A 17,356-nucleotide genomic window follows, 5' to 3' on the forward strand; every position below is an offset into this window, starting at 1 on the left:
TAATGAGAGGAGGGCCCATAGTATCCTTTAAGAACACCAGCCATCACCATCATTAACAACAAAGAGTTATGCAGTGTAACTGGAGAACACAGGATGGGACAGAGACTAAAATGAGATTGAAATGGAAAGGTGCCAGCTTGTGGAGGGCCTTGAATACCAAGCAGAAGAGCCTGAACTTAAATCAGTAAAAAATAGAGCTATTGCAGATATGTGAGCCATGGCATGAGCAGGTCTACTCAGAAGGCAAATTATTTTGATGGGAACAAGCAAATGATATGGGGTATTTTGAAAAGGTCAAGTTCTTTACTAAAAAGGGAGATGCCCAAGCTTAAGAAGAGCCTTTACCTTTCAGTTTCTCAGCCACAATGCTGCACTCATGGTCTGAATAATGAACAACAGGAGGGGGAGATGGAGGCCGGAAGCGCTCTTCTTCCATACGGCGGCGGTGGCGCTCTTCCCGGGCCAGCATGCGTTGTTTACACTCCCATTCATACAAGTCATCTCGGGCCTGGGCGAAATCCACATGGAGGCGGCCAGTGTCCTTCTTGTCAGTGCTTGAGCCCAAGCGGATGCGGTACCCTAATGGCCAGAGCCAGGACAGAGAGAAAAGAGTAGGGAAGAGCAGCTCAGGACAGAAGTGGAAGCCACCTACAAGGATCTGCAGAATTTGGGGAGTTAATAATGCAAGCACAAACACAAAAAGGAACTTGTTTCTCCAGCACTTTGGCATTTCTTTTTCTAAAGTACTTTTGGAGGCAGGGAGTATGAATGGCATTCATTATAAAGATGAGAAAACTGAGCCTCAGAAGCTTGCCCAAGGTCTCATGACTAATTGACTGTAGAGTCAGAATTTGAACCCAGGACTCCTAATTAAAAGTGCTGCTGCCTTTTCCTCACTACAGGTATACAGCATACAGCCTGATCTTGAGTGTTCCTTCCAGCTCTAAAGTAAAGCCAACAGGATAGTAGGGTCATTGGATTTTTTTTTTTAATTTTAAACCCTTAACTTCTGTGTATTGACTTATAGGTGGAAGATTGGCAAGGGTAGGCAATGGGGGTCAAGTGACCTGCCTAGGGTCACACAGCTGGGAAGTGTCCGAGGCCGGATCCGAACCCAGGACCTCCCGTTTCCAGGCCTGGCCCTCAATCCACTGAGCTACCCAGCTGCCCCAGGGACATTGGATTTTAAAAGGCCTCTTAGCTCTTTGGAGGAAGGTGGCAACAGTCGCAGAAGCTCCACGAGGGAAGGGTTCACACGGCCAGCAAGTCTACTTGTACTGGAACAGATCTCCTTCTAACAACACCCCAAACAAGTAGGGCATCTGATTAGTGCTTGGGGTCTTCCAGTGAGGGCTAGCTCCCAATTCCCCCTGGGCATAGTTTTCTTTGTGAGGAAGTGGGAGGTGGTGGTGACATAAAGCTACTGAATGCAGGATGTGTGTCCAAAGCTAGGGAAATGGCTGTCCCTCTGGTCTTTGGCCATGGAGCAATGTGTTCAATTATGTGTTACCCCTTTCAGGAAAGGCCTCCACAATCTAAACAGCACCAAGATGGGGATGATTGGCCTCCCTGAGGAGCTTCCTTAGCCTAACAGCAGCACTGATTTCACTCACATTTTGCAGCTTACTGCTTTCCTTAACACAAATGCATGTGGTTGGTAGTATAAGTATTATTCAGCCCATTTGGTTTAGGAGGAAACTGAGGCCTCAAGAAGAATCATAGCATCCCGAAACTGTAAGGGACCTCAGAGGCATGGATCTAGCCCAACTTCTTCATTGTACAAGAAAGGAAACTGAGGCCCAGGGAGTGGAAGAGACACTTGCCCAAGGTCACACAGCTAGCAAGTGGCAAAGCTGTGATTTGAACCTGGGTTCCCCTGACTCGAAATCTAGTGTCTTTTCTATTCTATCATGCTGCCTTTAATGTTAAATCACCCAGATGTTCCCAAGGGTTAGTGAGTGGTAGCAGATGGAGCATAAGTGAGCAGAGGGCAAGGGGCTGACTGACAATGCCAAAAAGCTGCAAAGAATCCCTGGAAGAGATGTGGAAAAACTTCACACAAACCATCCCTGCAGCAGACAGATTTTTCCTTCTGTGCTGGCTTTGGGGTCAATGCCCATGATCATTTACCAGAGAGATAGAGGGCTTTGTCCACCATGAATTCTTCAGCAAAGCGAATGTGACAGAAATTCTTCTTGCTTTTGCGGATAGCAATGATATCCCCACATTGTTCAAACACTTCCACGATAATCTGCTCTGTTCCATTCTCTGGCAAACCTCCTACAAAGACTGTTTTGCATCCTGGGGGTCTTTCCCGGGTTGCAGGTGGTGGAAGATCTAAAAAGAAAAGAATGAAAATGCTCAGGCCAAGTCCCCACCAGAGAGCAAGGAGCTCCCTAAGAATGGACCCACAGCATGGATTTGCAGAATTTCAGAATGAAAAGGAACCTCTAAAAGAGTCTGGTCCTTTATTTCTTCCTTTTTCCGCCTGTAAAACAAGAGTATCAGATTAGATAATCTCCAAGAGTCCTTCAATTATAACTCTCTGACACTATAATCATCAAAAATCTGGAAAGTATGAATTAGGAGACAAATTCAAGTCTTTTTCTGCTACTTAATACCTGTATGAACTTGGACAAGTCATTTCTCTCCTCAAGAATATGTCCCTTCTAGCTCTAAATGATTTCCAAAAATTCTTGATGTTATTTAATCCGTATTGTTTTCCAAGCCAACCAAAGCACAAAAATATCCTTCTTTTCCTCCCATGATCCTGCCCCCAAAGTCTTCACTTGATCCTAAAACAACCTTGGGAAGCAAGAGCTGTTATTCACCCTATTTTGCAGATGAGTAAACTGAGGCAAACAGGGGTTATGTGATTTCTCTGGGGCAGAGCTAGTAAGCCTCTGAGGCTGGATTTGAACTTGAGGCTTCCAGACTCTTAAGTCAGTGCTCTATCCACTGAGCCACCAACTGCCAGACTGGTGTCCTGGTGACAATAACAACAATTGGCATTTCTCTAAGCTTTCAACCATTATCTTTTTTGAGCCTTGCAACACATCTGCTTGTATTCCTTGCCTCTAGCATTCTGCCTGGCACATAGTAGGTACTTAAATACTTGTTGACTGAAGTCAAAGAAAAAGAAACTTCTTTTTTGTTATGTGTAGGAGGCTTTAGGAACACCACCATCAGACTAGGATAGGAAATAAGTCTCAATTATCTTTGTACACTCCATCTTTTCCAACTTAGCACTCAGTAGGCATCATATAGACAGCAGTTGAATGAATGAGCTCATGTGGCAATTGGCTTCTTTCTAACACATTCACTGTGTTCTAACCATCAATGTTGGATTCTTACCCTCTACTGAGCTGGGACTGGCTCTTAGAGCATTTTGATCTACCTGGAACCTGGTGTGTTTTCGTGGCACATAGTCGGTGCTTCACCAGGGGTTGTTAAGAAGAATGAATGAAGAAAGCAAGATTGGTGGAGGAAATTGTTAACTTTGGCAAGAGAAGTTTCCTGAACGTAGTCACTCAGAATGTGCTTTAGCAGCCAGTTCTCTTGTTTCATGAACAATGCACTTTCTCCCAACTCAGGCAGTAAGTATTCAGTGGCTGTCAAGCCTGCTGAATTCCCCTTTCACTGTTTATAGGTATCAAAGTGTTTCTAGTCAAAATTCTTGACTGTCATTCATCAAGAAGATATGTGTGGGTTACTAGGTTTTCTGGGTTTAGGTTTTAGATCTGCAAGGATTGCTTTTGTGTTATCACTCTTTGTGTATATTCACTCTTTTTAAAAAAACCCTTAACTTCTGTGTATTGGCTCCTTGGTGGAAGAGTGGTAAGGGTAGGCAATGGGGGTCAAGTGACTTGCCCAGGGTCACACAACTGGGAAGTGTCTGAGGCCGGATTTGAACCCAGGACCTCCCGTCTCCAGGCCTGGCCCTCAATCCACTGAGCTACCCAGCTGCCCCCTGTATATTCACTCTTGCCAGTATTCTGAGCTACAGATTTGGAAGGAGCTTTAATCTCAAATGAAGGAGCAAGTTAACTTTGAGTCTTTCTACAAATGAAGAAGCTGAGGGTGGCCAATGTAAGCATTGACCCAAATCGTGGGGTCAGAGCTGGAAAGGATTTTAGATTATTATCTAAGCCAAACCACTCCCTGCCCCATCTGATAGGTGAGGGAACTGAGCTGGAAAAAGGGACTTTCCCATAGTCATGTCATTAGTAAATAGCAGTGCCAAGATTTCAAGATGGGGCCTTCTTAGTTTCAATGGAATCAAAACTGAGGCCTATTTTCATTTTGTTAGTGATAATGATGACAATGAAGAAGATCATATCTAGCATTGATATGGCACTTGAAAGTTTGTAAAGCGCCTTACAAATATGATCTGATTTTATCTTTACAAAAATCCTGAAAGACAGATGAGGAAACTGAGACAGATGGGAAGTGTCTTGCCCAGGGTTACATAATTATTAAGTGTCTGAGGCCAGATTTGAACTCAGGTCCTTCCTGATCCCAGGTACTATGGCATTTATTCTGTGCCACCCTGCCACCTGTGTTTGTGTCACCAGATTCCAGGATTTCCAAAATCAATTAATCAGATACTTCAAAAACTCCTCTAAAATGTGGGACCCTGTGTTGGCCATGAGGTTTCCCAAGATGAAAACAATAATAGTTCCTACCTCAAGTGAGCTTTATAATCAGATACAAGCCAGAGTATGTGAGGAGAGAAAGGGAGATGGAGACCAAGGTCTCAATAAATATGGAGAAGAGAGATCCCTTTCAGATAAGGGGATCAGAGAAAGTTTCAGAGAGGAGGTGGGACCTGAGTTGGGTCTTGAAAGCAGAGAAGATAGGAACAGATGCAGTGCAGGCTGCTACATGAAGAAGAGTGATAACACAAGCCTTGCTGGAGAGTTGGCAGTTTATTCTCTGAGTGAGAGGCTGTGTGACATAGTCAATAGGAGAGTGGAAGTGGAATCATGAAGAACCCAGGTTCAAACCCCACCTTGTTACATCCTCAAGGACGAGATGAGCTAAGATCTCCTTCTAGGCCCAAATCCCAGGAATATCTGCTCAGCGTCTTAAGCTGGGCCCTGGGGGAGGCAGATGTGTGGTCAGATCTTAAGTATCAGAGTTTCTAAGATGATAGCTTGAAAATTGGAAGGGACATCAGAGCTCATCTAGCCTAATTTCTTCATTTGATAGAAGCCACATAGGAAATAAACGGCAAAATTCCAAGCCAGGTCCATCTCCTCCCTGAGATCTCTGAATAAAGAAGGAAGAGAAGGTGGGGGCAGATAGGACAGAAGGCACAGTTGGAGGATTAGCCTTGGCAAGGAGCCCAATGGATACTCCTTCCTCTGGTAGAGGGAAGAGAAAATAAGTCAGGGGCAGGGTAGAGAAGAGAAGGAGGTCAGAACAGATAACATTAATCCAAATGAATGAAGTTAGAAGGAGAATGCTGTTTGTTCTGAGTGTGGTGGATTGGCCTGGAAGTCTTTAAAGAAGGAACAAAGTTGAAAACAGGAGAATTGGAAGATATGACAGGGAGTCCATATACATTAACGGATTAATTATTGATTCCCTGGGGAAGTGGAAAGAGTGATGGGCCTGGAGACAGGAAGACTGGCAAGTCACTTCATCCTGCTGGCCTCAGTTTTTTCCTCTATAAAATGAACTGAAGAAGGAAATCATAAACCACTTCAGGATCTTTGCCAAGAAGACCCCAAATTGGATCATGAAGAGTTGGACACAACTGAAAACGACTGAACAAAAACAACATCGATTCTCTATTTATGTTGATTCTCTTTTGTAGTGTATACAGAAAGGTTGCTGGTAGCAGTGAGGGCCTGGCTGAAGTCATGTGACATAAATTTGTAATGGACGAAATCAGTTCAGTTTCATGACTTTCTTTAGTAACCAGGAACAGAAATGGAGAAAGTAGATGGTAGGGGCTATCCAGGGTTTTGTACTATTGGGGGAGAGTGGTTGAGAGTCAAGAGAGTGTGGGATTCCAGGGCAAATGCTCTGGTCATGGGGATCCAAAGGGAGGAACTGGGAGATTGAAGGCCATGGTGAGAGTAGGCCACAGGTGGAAGGGTAAAAGTTGGGGAATTTTGTCACTGAGGACCATAAAGGTAGTGCGATAGCAACTGAAGGAGAAGGGTTGGTATGACTATGGACCTGCGGGGCTGCAGAAGATTAGAAACAGAGGACCCTAGCATTAAAGAGTTTGAAAGACTATGAAGCCAGCTATGGTCTTCAGTACAAATCCTGAAATGCCCCAGGGTGACGATGGCAAAAGGAAGCCTGCGGGTCATAGACTTCATCTGTCCCTGAGACCTGGAGGCTGTCAGATGACAGACATCAAAGGGCAAAGGTTAGGTGAGAGAGGGGTGTAACTGGCTGGACTGTCTTCCAGGATATTTAAAGGAAGGATTGGTTGTTGAGGGGCTGCTGGCAGAGAAATGGTCTGGAAGTAATACTAAGGAATAAGTAGCAAGCCAACTTCTTTCCAAGGCCTGGGATTCAAGGGGTGGAAAGTAAGGTGGTGTCCAGTGGAGAAGAAAGCCAGGTTTCAGCAAATTTATGGAGGTTGAATTCTATATAAATTTCCAGAAGGAAAACCCGAAGTTACTTGCGGAGGCTGTTTAGCATAAGGAAGGCCAAAGACCACAGGATCACAGGCTTTGGAGCTAAAAAGGTCCTTCCAGATCATCTAGTCCAATTCCCTCATTTTACAAATGGGGAATCTGAAGCCAGAGAGGGGAAAATGACTTAAAAAGATCATGGGGCAACTAAGTGGAGCAGAGGATAGAGCACTTGAGTCCAAATCTGGCTCTGCACACTAGCTGTGTGACCCTGGGTAAATCACTTCATCTTTGCCTCAATTTCCTCAACTATTCCCCTACCTCCCAGGGTTATTGTGAGGATCAAATGAGAGAATAAATGCAAAGTGCTTAGCACAGTGCCTGGCACATAGCAGTGTTGTGTCATTCTTCGGTTGCGTCTGATTCTTGGAGAGAGAACCAGTCTGGGTTTTTTTAAGCAGAGATACTGAACTGGTTTGCCATTTCTTTCTCCAACTCATTTGATAGATGAGGAAATGGAGGCAAATGGGATGAAGTGACTTGCCCAGGGTCACATGGCTATTGTGTGTCTGCATCCAGATTTGAGCTCAGGTCTGCCTTGCTCTAGGCCTGGCATTCTATCCACTGTAGCACCGTCTAGCTGTCCTTGGCACACAGTAGGCATTATATGTTATTATTCATAAGATCATAGATTAAAAGCTGGAATGGACATTATTAGTCAAGTCTAGCCCCATTCATTTTGCAGATGAGGAAAGTGAGGCCCAGGCAGATCAATCAGAATGTAGCAGAGTTGATATTAAAGAGAATCCCTGACCCTGTGACTCTTATTTAGAGTTATCACAATTAAACAGTATTTAGCCTCAGTAAGTGATTATTGTCCCAGATTTTAGTAAGATTAATAGAAATCCAGGAACAATTTTTCATAAGGCAAAAGTTTAAACTATGCAGAAATCTAGCTACTTCCCGTGACTCATCAAGTTAGTGGAAAGTTCATCAACCACATAAGGCATGTCTACATAATGAGTGGTCAGGGCTTTGGGAGTGTGCTGACCCCTAGACCAAGTATATCAGACTGAAGATCATCCCAACCAATCAAGACTTAACAAAACGCAGAGGCACCCCTTCAGGAAGACAACACCCAATCATTACTGTTCAATAGATCTCTGCATTGTTCCGAAATGCATTTCACCCATTCATCCCAAATGGGCCTCCTGCCCACTGAGACCTAGGATGAGTGTGACCTTGAATGGTGCGATTTGAGGATATAAAAAAGGAAGAAAACTTTCATTCAGTTGTCTTAGGTGAGAGGAAACCTAATGACCCAGCTTTGCAGAGAGACACAAGTCCCTCTTAATAAACCTCTTATTGGCTTAGAGCTTTGCCTCTGTTTCCTTTCAGATTGGCTGAAATATTGGCCACACTATTGAAACCAGATTGGGTTAGAAAAGGGCCAGGCTAGGCTGAGAAGGAACAGAAGTGATCTGGACAGGGTGCCAGAACAAGAGGTTCCACAGCCAGGTCCTGCTTAGTGAATTAATGAAACCCCTGAAGTGGTCACATGTATTTGAATTCTCACTATTTGAAACTGTAAAAAAGGAGGCAGCATCTAGTTTATACCCAGAGCAGCAGAACAGAATAACAGGGACTGGGGGTGGGAGGTACAGTGAGGAGGGGGAGGAGCCTCGCTTGAATGGTCAGCTCTCAGCCAATGACAGAGCAGGAAGAATGAACTGGCCTCAAAATTCTCATCTGCCTGATTGTGTCCTAGAATGTCGGTATGGCAACATTAAGTTGCCATGGTAATGTGGGGCCTCACAAAGCAGCCCCTTAACTGCCTTCCCTGGGCTCCCCTCAGAGGCACTACAGGCAGGGAAGTGGGTAAAAGGGCAGCAGCATCGCCCTCACCTCGCACCCTTCACAAGCAGCCTTCAAACCTCTGAGATGGTGTCAGCAGAGCAACAGGCAGGCAGAGGAGATGGCCCAGAGGTACCCTGGCTCAACGGCCGCCCCCGGGGAAATCTCCAGCGTTCCCTTCGTAATAGTTCAGATGGCAGAGGTGATGCCAGGGTGAGACCGCCGCCCATTCCAGTGGCTAATCAAAGGTGCTTCCGAACCCCTTCTGAGGACGTCCGGAGAGATCCAGGCATCGAAGGAGATGACAGAGCAGAAAGAAGGCCTTCCCCAGTTCTACATCGCAGGGGACCACTGCCTTACTTGACCAGACGACATGGAGCATTCACTGGCGGAGGAGATGGAAGACATAGAGGGATGCCCAGCTTAGTGGCCTTTCCTAGGTGGCCTCAAGTCCTCATAAATGGCCTCCAGGGAGCTTTAGATGGTGGAGGGGATGATGGGACTAGAGCAAGACGTTTACATTTCTGAGCATTCTTTCCTAGGTATTTTCAGGCCTTCCTTTACTGGAGTAATCTATTAAATTAAATAAATTAAGCATAACACACTGGGTCTCTAGTAATAAAAATGTTCTGCCCCTTACTGGCTTGAATTCAGTCAATCAATAGATAAATAAGGATTAAGCGCCTACTATGCACCAGGTATCGTGGTAAAAGTGATGGGAATATGAAGAGGAAAAGACACTGGGAAACCTCAAATTTTCCATGGAAAGCTCCTAACAGAAGGCCATTTAAGGATGGAATTAAAGGTGGAAGAGGGGAGGGAACCATGCTGCTCCAACTGAATTGGTCACAGGGCCCTTAGAGATCATCTGGGCCAGAGGTGGGTGGATAGAGTTCAGTGGTGCTGGTGCTGGTGCTGGTAGTAGGGGTGGTGGTGGTGGGGGGGGTCTCTGACCTTGGAACTTCAGTATAATCAGTAACCTTGCTCTGCTGCTAAGGGGTCTGTGGCACAAAAAAGATTAAGAACCCCTGATGTTCAATGTCCTTATTTAATAGAATAGGGTTACAGAGGTAACAAGTAGCTAGTCTAAGATGCAAAGACTGCCTTAACGGTGAGTTTTCAAAACTCCACAATGATCCTATCAGCTCATTTTAGAAGGTGGAAGGCTGCTCTGAAGTCAAATCAATTAATACCAATGAGGACTTCTTCCCTGGGGCAGATAGTCCAAGCCTGATTTCAGTCCCCGCCTTCAGGAGGTGACCTCATGCCCTTTCATGCTAAGAGAAGATCACTTAAGGATGGAATGGAAGGGACTTTTAGAGACCATCTAGCCAAGTCCTTCGTGTAACAGATAAGGAACCTGCAAAGTGAAGCCCAGGGAGGGAAGAGGAAAGTGCCCCAGGAGCCCAGAGGGATCCAGCTATTAAATACTAGAGATTAGATATGAACCTTGGTCTTTCTTCACTGACCCCAAATCTGGGGCTTCTCCCACTCGATCCAGATCTGCCATATACAAAGTTGGTAGTGACTTCAAGTAGTGGGGCCAGGGGCCCATGTAGTTCCGGTCACCACCTGAGGTTGGCAAGAGGAATAGTAAGAATCTCTGAGAACCTATGGAGAACACAGAGAGTGCCCATCTCTGCTAATACCAGAGGACAGAAGAGCCGCTGCCAGAATCTCTCAGCTTATCTTGGCAGCCCACTTTAGTGGGTAAGTAGGGGCCCTGAGCATTGGTGATACAAAGTTGGCCAGTTTTTAAAGGAGCTGTGGAGATCATGTACTAGTATTTCCATACTGAGAGATATTTCAGATGATTTTATTAGCCACTCCAAGATAGACAGCCCCCTAGATAATCAATGGGAGGTTAGATTTGGTTTAATGTAATCTCCAATGATCAAGAGAAATAAGGAGGCTGGGGAATCTTTATTAATACTCCATCTACTTTCTCTTTAATTGGATCAGCCTGGTAGAGGAGTAAGAAGATGGCTTTCTCCATATGCCTGGACATGACCTACACAAAAGGGAGTGATGTCACAAAGCTTAGAATCTTGGGATGGGAGGGTGTCAGCCTCTGCAGAGTCCTCAGAGATCATTCAATTCAATTGATTATGTATAGAGAAAATGGAGCTGCCATTGGGCTAGGTGTTGGGGACACAAAGACAAAAACAAAACAAATCGTCAACTCAAAGAACTCAAATTCTCCTAAGGGAGACCATCTAAGTCAATCCCTTCATTTTACAGAGGGGGAAACCAAAGCCCAGAGAAGTAGTATTAGAATGAGGAGAGACTTGAATGATGTTCTAGTCTAACTCTTCTATGTTCAGAGGAGAAAAGCTAGGTGGGCAGGAAGGAAGGGAAAGGGTGGCAGTGTGTCCTAGTAGAAAGAGTACTGACTCTCAAGTTAGAAGACCTACCTCAACTGCTTGCCACCTATGTATGTGTCCTTAGGCAAGTCATTTCCCCTCCCCAGACCTTAGTTTCCTCATTTGTCAATGAGTTGGAGAAGGAAATGGCAAACCACTCCAGAATCTTTGCCAAGAAAACCCCAAAAAGGGGGTCACAGAGAGTTGGACACAACTGAATAACAACAAAAGAGGCCCTGGGTTTGAGTCCTGCCTCTGACGCTTCTAACCTATGTCACGTAGAGCAAGTCATAATTGCCCTCTGGGCCCCAAGGTCCTCACTTGACTCAATGGCCTCTGAGGTATCTTCCAGATCTAAATAATTTCCTTAGGAAGAATGCTCTCAGGGTTTCAACTTCCCCAACTGTAACTTTACAGAGAGAGAGAGAGAGAGAGAGAGAGAGAGAGAGAGAGAGAGAGAGAGTGAGTGAGTGTGTGTGTGTCCCCTAAGGTCTCTTGAATGTTAATCTTACCCCTTGACCACAACCAGCTGCTTTATACCCAATGAGTTCTTATTTCTCACCTTTAGACAAAGTGCTAATATACTCTGCCACTTCCTAGTTGTGTGACTTTGGACAAGCCCCTTCCCCAACTTGCGCTTTAATTTTCTCTTCTGTAAAATGAGGAGGGCAGGGGTCAGGTTGGATCAGAGGGTGTGAGGCCCTTATCAGCATGAAGCCTATGGTGCTATGATGATGACCATTTTGGGGGGCCTGAGATCTTGCACATTCAGCATACAACTAAGGCCGGCTTCCCAGGTTTTTTCCCCACTGTGGCAATTTGATTCAATGAACATTATCAAGACAGGTACTACTAGGTTAGGCCTAAAGGATACAGGGGCAAAAACCAGATGGGTAGGGAAGTTGCTTCACAAGATGAAGAGCCATCTAAGCTCCTTTAATGGGACCCAAATCCTAAAGGCTGGAATAGAAACAGAACCTCAGTTTTCTCTAAGCTGTGTCAGGAATATGATTTGGAGCTCAGTTCTAAAACCAGCATTCTTCCCAGAAGTCACCCTTTTCCTGACACTAATGGACCTGTCAGCAATCTTCTTGCTGAATGGGTATCCCAGGCCAAATGTTCCCCTATTCCTGAAGTGGGCCAGCCAGCTCACAACTGAGGAAGTTTGACTGGAGAAGGCAGAGAGGGAAGGCCCTGAGGTCTGCTTGCCTGGTTCTGGTCTTACTCTCCAGGGCAAGACAATCTTCCCAGTCTAAAACAGAGGAGGCAAGGCCTGGCTGAGAGGCAAAGAAAAGTCAACCAAAAAGTAGAGCCAAGTTGGTACTAGAGGGTCTGTGGAACACCAAGATCTGAGGCCTGAGATAGGCAAAAGTTGTTTGTTGAGCTCAGGGATCCATATAAGTTTAAGACAAGAACATTAGGTAGGAGCCAGGAGCTGATTCCTTGAAGGGTCTTAAAAAATTTCTGTGGCTTGAAGGCATTTGTAGACCCTGGCAAGCTTCCTGCCTCTGCCACTTTGGGTTCTGAGTACCTTTTCCCGGGTTATGACTTGTTCTTCCTTTATTTGGAAGAGATCCAAGTAATGTCATGGGATGATGTCTTGACTTGTGTGTGAACTGGATTGAAGTGAGGCAAAGTAGCACAAAGTCATCAGCCTCACTTTCCCTGCCAGAGTCATCCAAGTCCAGTGAGTGGTGACTGCCCGGGATGTCAGCTACCTTTGTGGGTTAGAAGCTAGTAATAGGTAACTTCCAAACCAAAATGCCAGCCTTGTCTCAGCCCTGAAGTTGTTAATTAGGTCTGTTATGCCCAAGGATAACCCAGAGTTGGACTGGCTGAGTTGGCAGAGAGGGCGAGGGATGGGGCTTGGGAGTTTATGAAATTATAGGAAGTCCTGGATGAAGAGACTCCATCTGCTAAGCACCTCACTGAAAGTCTAGAATCACCCAAACAGTATATGTTCAAGACAGAATTTGAGCTTAGGCTCATCCCCCCTCAGCCGCTCTCAAGTAGCCAATCGCCTTTTGGAAAATAGATGTCTCAGAGGTATCTAAAACTCAATGTGTTTGAAACAAAATTCATTTGCTTTCCCCCTAAACTCTCCCCTCTTTAGCGTCCTAATGACTGGCCAAGTCATGACCTACTCCCGACTTATCCTCAGTCTCCAACTTGACCCTGGAGTTGAGAAGAACTCAGATCTTGTCATTTCTCCCTTCCTACCACCTCTCACGAACATCCTGTCCACTGACACAGATATCACTTGAAGGTAGGCTCCCCATGACCTCACACCTCCATCCTGCCACAGCTTCCTAACTGGTCTCCTTGCCTCGACTCTCTCCCTACTCCAATCTAGCATCCTCTCGGCTGTCATCATCTTCCTAAAGACCAGCTTGCGCCATGCCACTTCCCTATTGAGTAAGCTCCTAACAGCTGCCTGATCAAACAGCATTTAAAGCCCTTCACCATCTGCCCCCTTCTCCACCTCGCCAGCTGCACTGAGTGCCTACTAGCTCTTCTTCACACTTAACATTCCATTTTCTAGGTGGCAGGTATAGTGGTTAGAGCACTGGAGTTGAGAAGACCTGAGTTCAGATTTGGCCTCAGATACCTACTAGCTGTGAGACCCTTGGCAAGTCACTGAACTTGTCTGCCTCAGTTTCTCCATCTGTAAAATGGGGATAATAATAATAACAACCACAGCACATACCTCCCAAGGTTGTTGTGAGGATCAAATGAGATAACAGTTGTAAAGTGCTTAGCTCAATGCCTGGCACATAGTAGGTCCTGTATAAATGTTTATTCCCTTCCCTTTCCCTACTCTTTGCACTGGCCATCCCCCATGCCTGCAATGCTCCCTCTCCTCACCTCTGACCCTTGGATTCCTTTAAGACTCAGCTCAAACCCCACCTTCTTCTCCAGGAGGCCCTTCTCATTCTCCCCAGTTGCCAGGGCCTTTCCCTGTCAGACTGCCTTCCATCCAGTCTGTAAAAGTGTGCATAGAGCTAGATATTTGACATATTAGGTTACCGCTTATAATGGGAGCTTCTTGAGGACAGGGGCTCCTTTTGTATTTCTGGCCTTTCTTTTTTATCTCCAGCATTTGGTACAGAGTCTTGACACATTTGTATTGTTCAGTTGTGGCTGAATCTCCATGACCCCATTTGGAGCTTTCTTGGCAAAGATCCTGGAGTGATTTGCTATTCCCTTCTCCAGTTCATTTGTCAGAGGAGGAAATGAAGGCAAGCAGGGTGAAATGACTTGCTCAAGCTCACATAGCTAGTGTCTGAACCAAGTTTAAATCTATCAGATTTGAATTTGCAACTGATTTTTTTGGGGGAAACCAAAGCATTAAAAAAGTCAATCCTATACCATGTGCCATCTAAAGAAGTTCCCAGAGGACCTGGGCATGTATCTTTGCATCCCCAACACCTAGAGGGCACAGTGCTTGGCATCTAGTCAATAAATGCTTGTTGTATTGATGTTAACCGCCATTTGTAAGAAATGGCCATTAATACATCAGGATCAATCTTTGTCTCCTCACTATGAAATCTTGCTGTGATGTCACCTACTTCTCCCTTCATTCTGGCGAGTCAGCAGAGTTTCAGCTGAGCATGTTGTAGTAGAACCAAGTGTTGGCATTGGACAGGAGGCACCTGTCTCCATGCTACCTAAATGCGTTTAACATTTCTTTGCAGGTTCAAACAACCATTTTGGTGGTCTGTTTAGGCCTGCCTATGATTTTACTGGTGTAAGCAATCCCTTGTTGGGAAAACTAAAAGGATGCAGCTCAGTACCACTTCTGTGACTTGGAGGACAGAGACGGGTTAGGTGACTGGTCCAAAGTCACACAAAAAGTATGAGCCAGAAGAGGGACTTGCTTCTCTTCATTCACACGGGCCACTGTGTTTCCAATCCAACCTTTGTTATTTGAATTTTAAGATACTAGAGTCACATCCCATTATTTGGTTGATGGTGACAGTTCCTTTGCAGAGCATCATATGTATTTTCTTATGTGCACTGGCTAAGTGAAGAACAGATTGAGTGTGCCCAACCCTAACATGCGGGCTAGCGTTAGACTGGGAGCCCCCAGCCAGCAGGGACTGTCTCTTGTATATGTCTGTTTGCTTGTTGTCTCCTCTGTTAGATTCTGGGTTCCTAGAGGGCAAAGACTGCCTTTTTGCCTCTTTTGGTGTCTCTGCCACTTAGCACAATTCCTGGCATACAACAGGTGCTAATAAATGCTTACTGACTGGTTAAAAGGAAAAGGAGAGACTATACATAGTGGAATGTTCTGCTGACCATTTTGTATCAGTTGTACTCAAATGACTGGTTTTCCTTCTCACATATTTTCACGTGTTAACGTCTCAAAAGGCTAGGACACCATGCCACCCATTCTGGGAAGCCTGAGATGAGGTTATGCCATTTATCATTGGGATGATACCACTCGCTCCCTGGAAGACTGTTCCTTCTACCCTCCAGGCTGTGCATGAGCAGGTAATGTTGGTAGGCCTGGGGAAGCCCGGATATCTTATGAAGGCCTCAAGTCAGGATTCCTTTGAGAAAAATGAAGCATTTTGTAGGTATTCAGCCACGTGAAATGAGAAAATTGGTGGGAAGGGACTTACTTGGATTGGGTGGGAAAAGAGTGCAGCTTTTGCAGTGTATTATCTCCTTGGCCACTGGCATGTCAGGAGGAATTGGAGGGGGAACGATCCCCAAGCCTGGCATTATGGGTGTGATTGGTGGGATTCCTGTCATCATTCCGAGAGCTGGATCAAAATCTAAAAGCAAAGGAGAAACAAAGAACGACACGTGATGCTGCTGGCCCTTTCCTCAGCATGTGCCTGGTACATAATAACTGCATGATGACTGACTGCTGCCTGGCCTGCAGAAGACAGGAAGTCACTCAATTGTTCCTGCCATCATGGAAGCAGGTCCACTGAGCTGTGGGGACAGTAAAGGAGCAGCTATGCTTTGGGAGATTGGTGACGGGTAATGGTCCTTGGTCCTCCTTCATGTGGATGGTCTATGAGCACTGTATACAGAATGACATGGGAGACAAGGAGTCTTCTTGTTTTATACAGGACAAACTGAAGCTCAGGAGGATTGCTAAGGATCACACAGTACAGACTTGACTCTCATACACTTTCCGGCGTGTCAAAGAGATAGCATCCATGGCTGGGGAGGGCCAGAGCCTCTGGGCTCATGTTTCAGATGGTCTGCTAGGATGTTGTCTGCCTCTACTGAAATGCTCCTCTGATGCCCTGGGGAGACAAGGAGTCACCTTTATTTCCCACAGGTGAGGCCAGCCAAATCCCAGGGTCTCCGATCACCCCAAGAAGGACAGATCTGGTGCCAAATGGAGAAGCTGGGCCCAGCAAGGCAAGGGAACGGTTTCCTTTGATCATATCAGTGCAGCAAATCACCTATTAAGGTATGGAGGGCTGCCAGCTACGTCAGGGGAACAACTAAAGTGTCACTGCCTCACCAATGCTGCCAATTGGAGAAGTTAAAGGCTCAGAGAGAGAAGAGTGAGCCCCATGCCACTGAGAAGGCTCTTGGGGAGCTCCAAGCTCAGTGGAGGCAACAGAGTGCCAGGGCAGGCCAGAAAGTCCCCCTCTGCTCTGCTCCATGCATGGACATGGGCAAGGCTGCACTCACCTCTGGGTGCTACAGGAGGACAGCCAGGGTGGGGAGAGGGTTCTAAATCAGGCCTACCTAGATCACTAGATCACTGGGAAATATGTAGCCATATATATGTACGCATATATGCACGATGTGCATCATGTTTGTATATGGGTTGTGCACTTTGCCTCTTTGTGTTGTATTTCTATGTGTGGGTTTGTGTATGTATAGGAGTGGGGGGGTGTCATGTTTGTGTGTGTGCTGTGTGTATACAAGGTGTGTGGACAACTACAAGCATGGTATCTCTTTATGGTGAGGGTGTATTTTGTTTGTATGTGTGTTGTGTATCTTGCGTGCTTATGTGGCATGGCAGTTGAGGGTTTGTATACACATGGGTGGTGTCTGTCATATGTGCATGAGGTATGTGTACAAGTCTGCAGGCTCTACTTGTGGTGAGTGTGTATGTATGTGTGTGTGCTGTTTGGATACCGTGTGTGCATGTGATGTGTGTATGTGTAAGTGTAGTGGGTATGGGTATGTGGCGTGTGTGGTGGACTGTGTGTTGTGCCTGTAGTGATGTAGCATGTGGGTCATATGTACAAGTGTGGCATGTATCATTTTAGCATGGAGTATGGAAGAGAGATGGGCGTACAGTGTGTGTACTCTGGTTTGTACCGTAGATGGCATGTGTTTATAGCTGTGTCTTTGTGCTGGATATTTTGTTGTACCTGTGTGTGTGGCGTATGTCTACATGGTATATGTTGAGTTCTGTGTATGTGGCTACTGGGCTCTATGTGTTTTGTGTTTGTACATATATATGGCCTGTGTGTGTTCCGTGTGTTGTATGCATGGCATATATGAGAGAGTCAGACAGAAGGAGAAAGACGCACAAAGAGAAAGAGAGGAGACAGAGAGGGA

General features: G+C 45.7%; 1 protein-coding gene across 4 annotated transcripts in view; it reads right to left on the minus strand.

Moving 5' to 3' along the window:
• Window positions 1-17,356, minus strand: part of ENOX2 (ecto-NOX disulfide-thiol exchanger 2) — an 82,990-nt gene that overhangs the window by 58,993 nt on the left and 6,641 nt on the right. For all 4 annotated transcript variants that reach the window (XM_044682456.1, XM_044682455.1, XM_044682454.1 and 1 more), the window contains exons 2-4: window positions 15,439-15,594; window positions 2,131-2,337; window positions 346-579 (exon numbers count right to left, since the gene is read on the minus strand). In XM_044682456.1, coding sequence (XP_044538391.1) covers window positions 346-579; window positions 2,131-2,337; window positions 15,439-15,594 — 597 coding nt within the window. The remainder of the gene's footprint in view (window positions 1-345; window positions 580-2,130; window positions 2,338-15,438; window positions 15,595-17,356) is intronic.

The sequence above is a fragment of the Gracilinanus agilis genome, chromosome X (genome assembly GCF_016433145.1).
Source record: "Gracilinanus agilis isolate LMUSP501 chromosome X, AgileGrace, whole genome shotgun sequence".
In the NCBI taxonomy this organism is placed as follows: Eukaryota; Metazoa; Chordata; class Mammalia; order Didelphimorphia; family Didelphidae; genus Gracilinanus; species Gracilinanus agilis.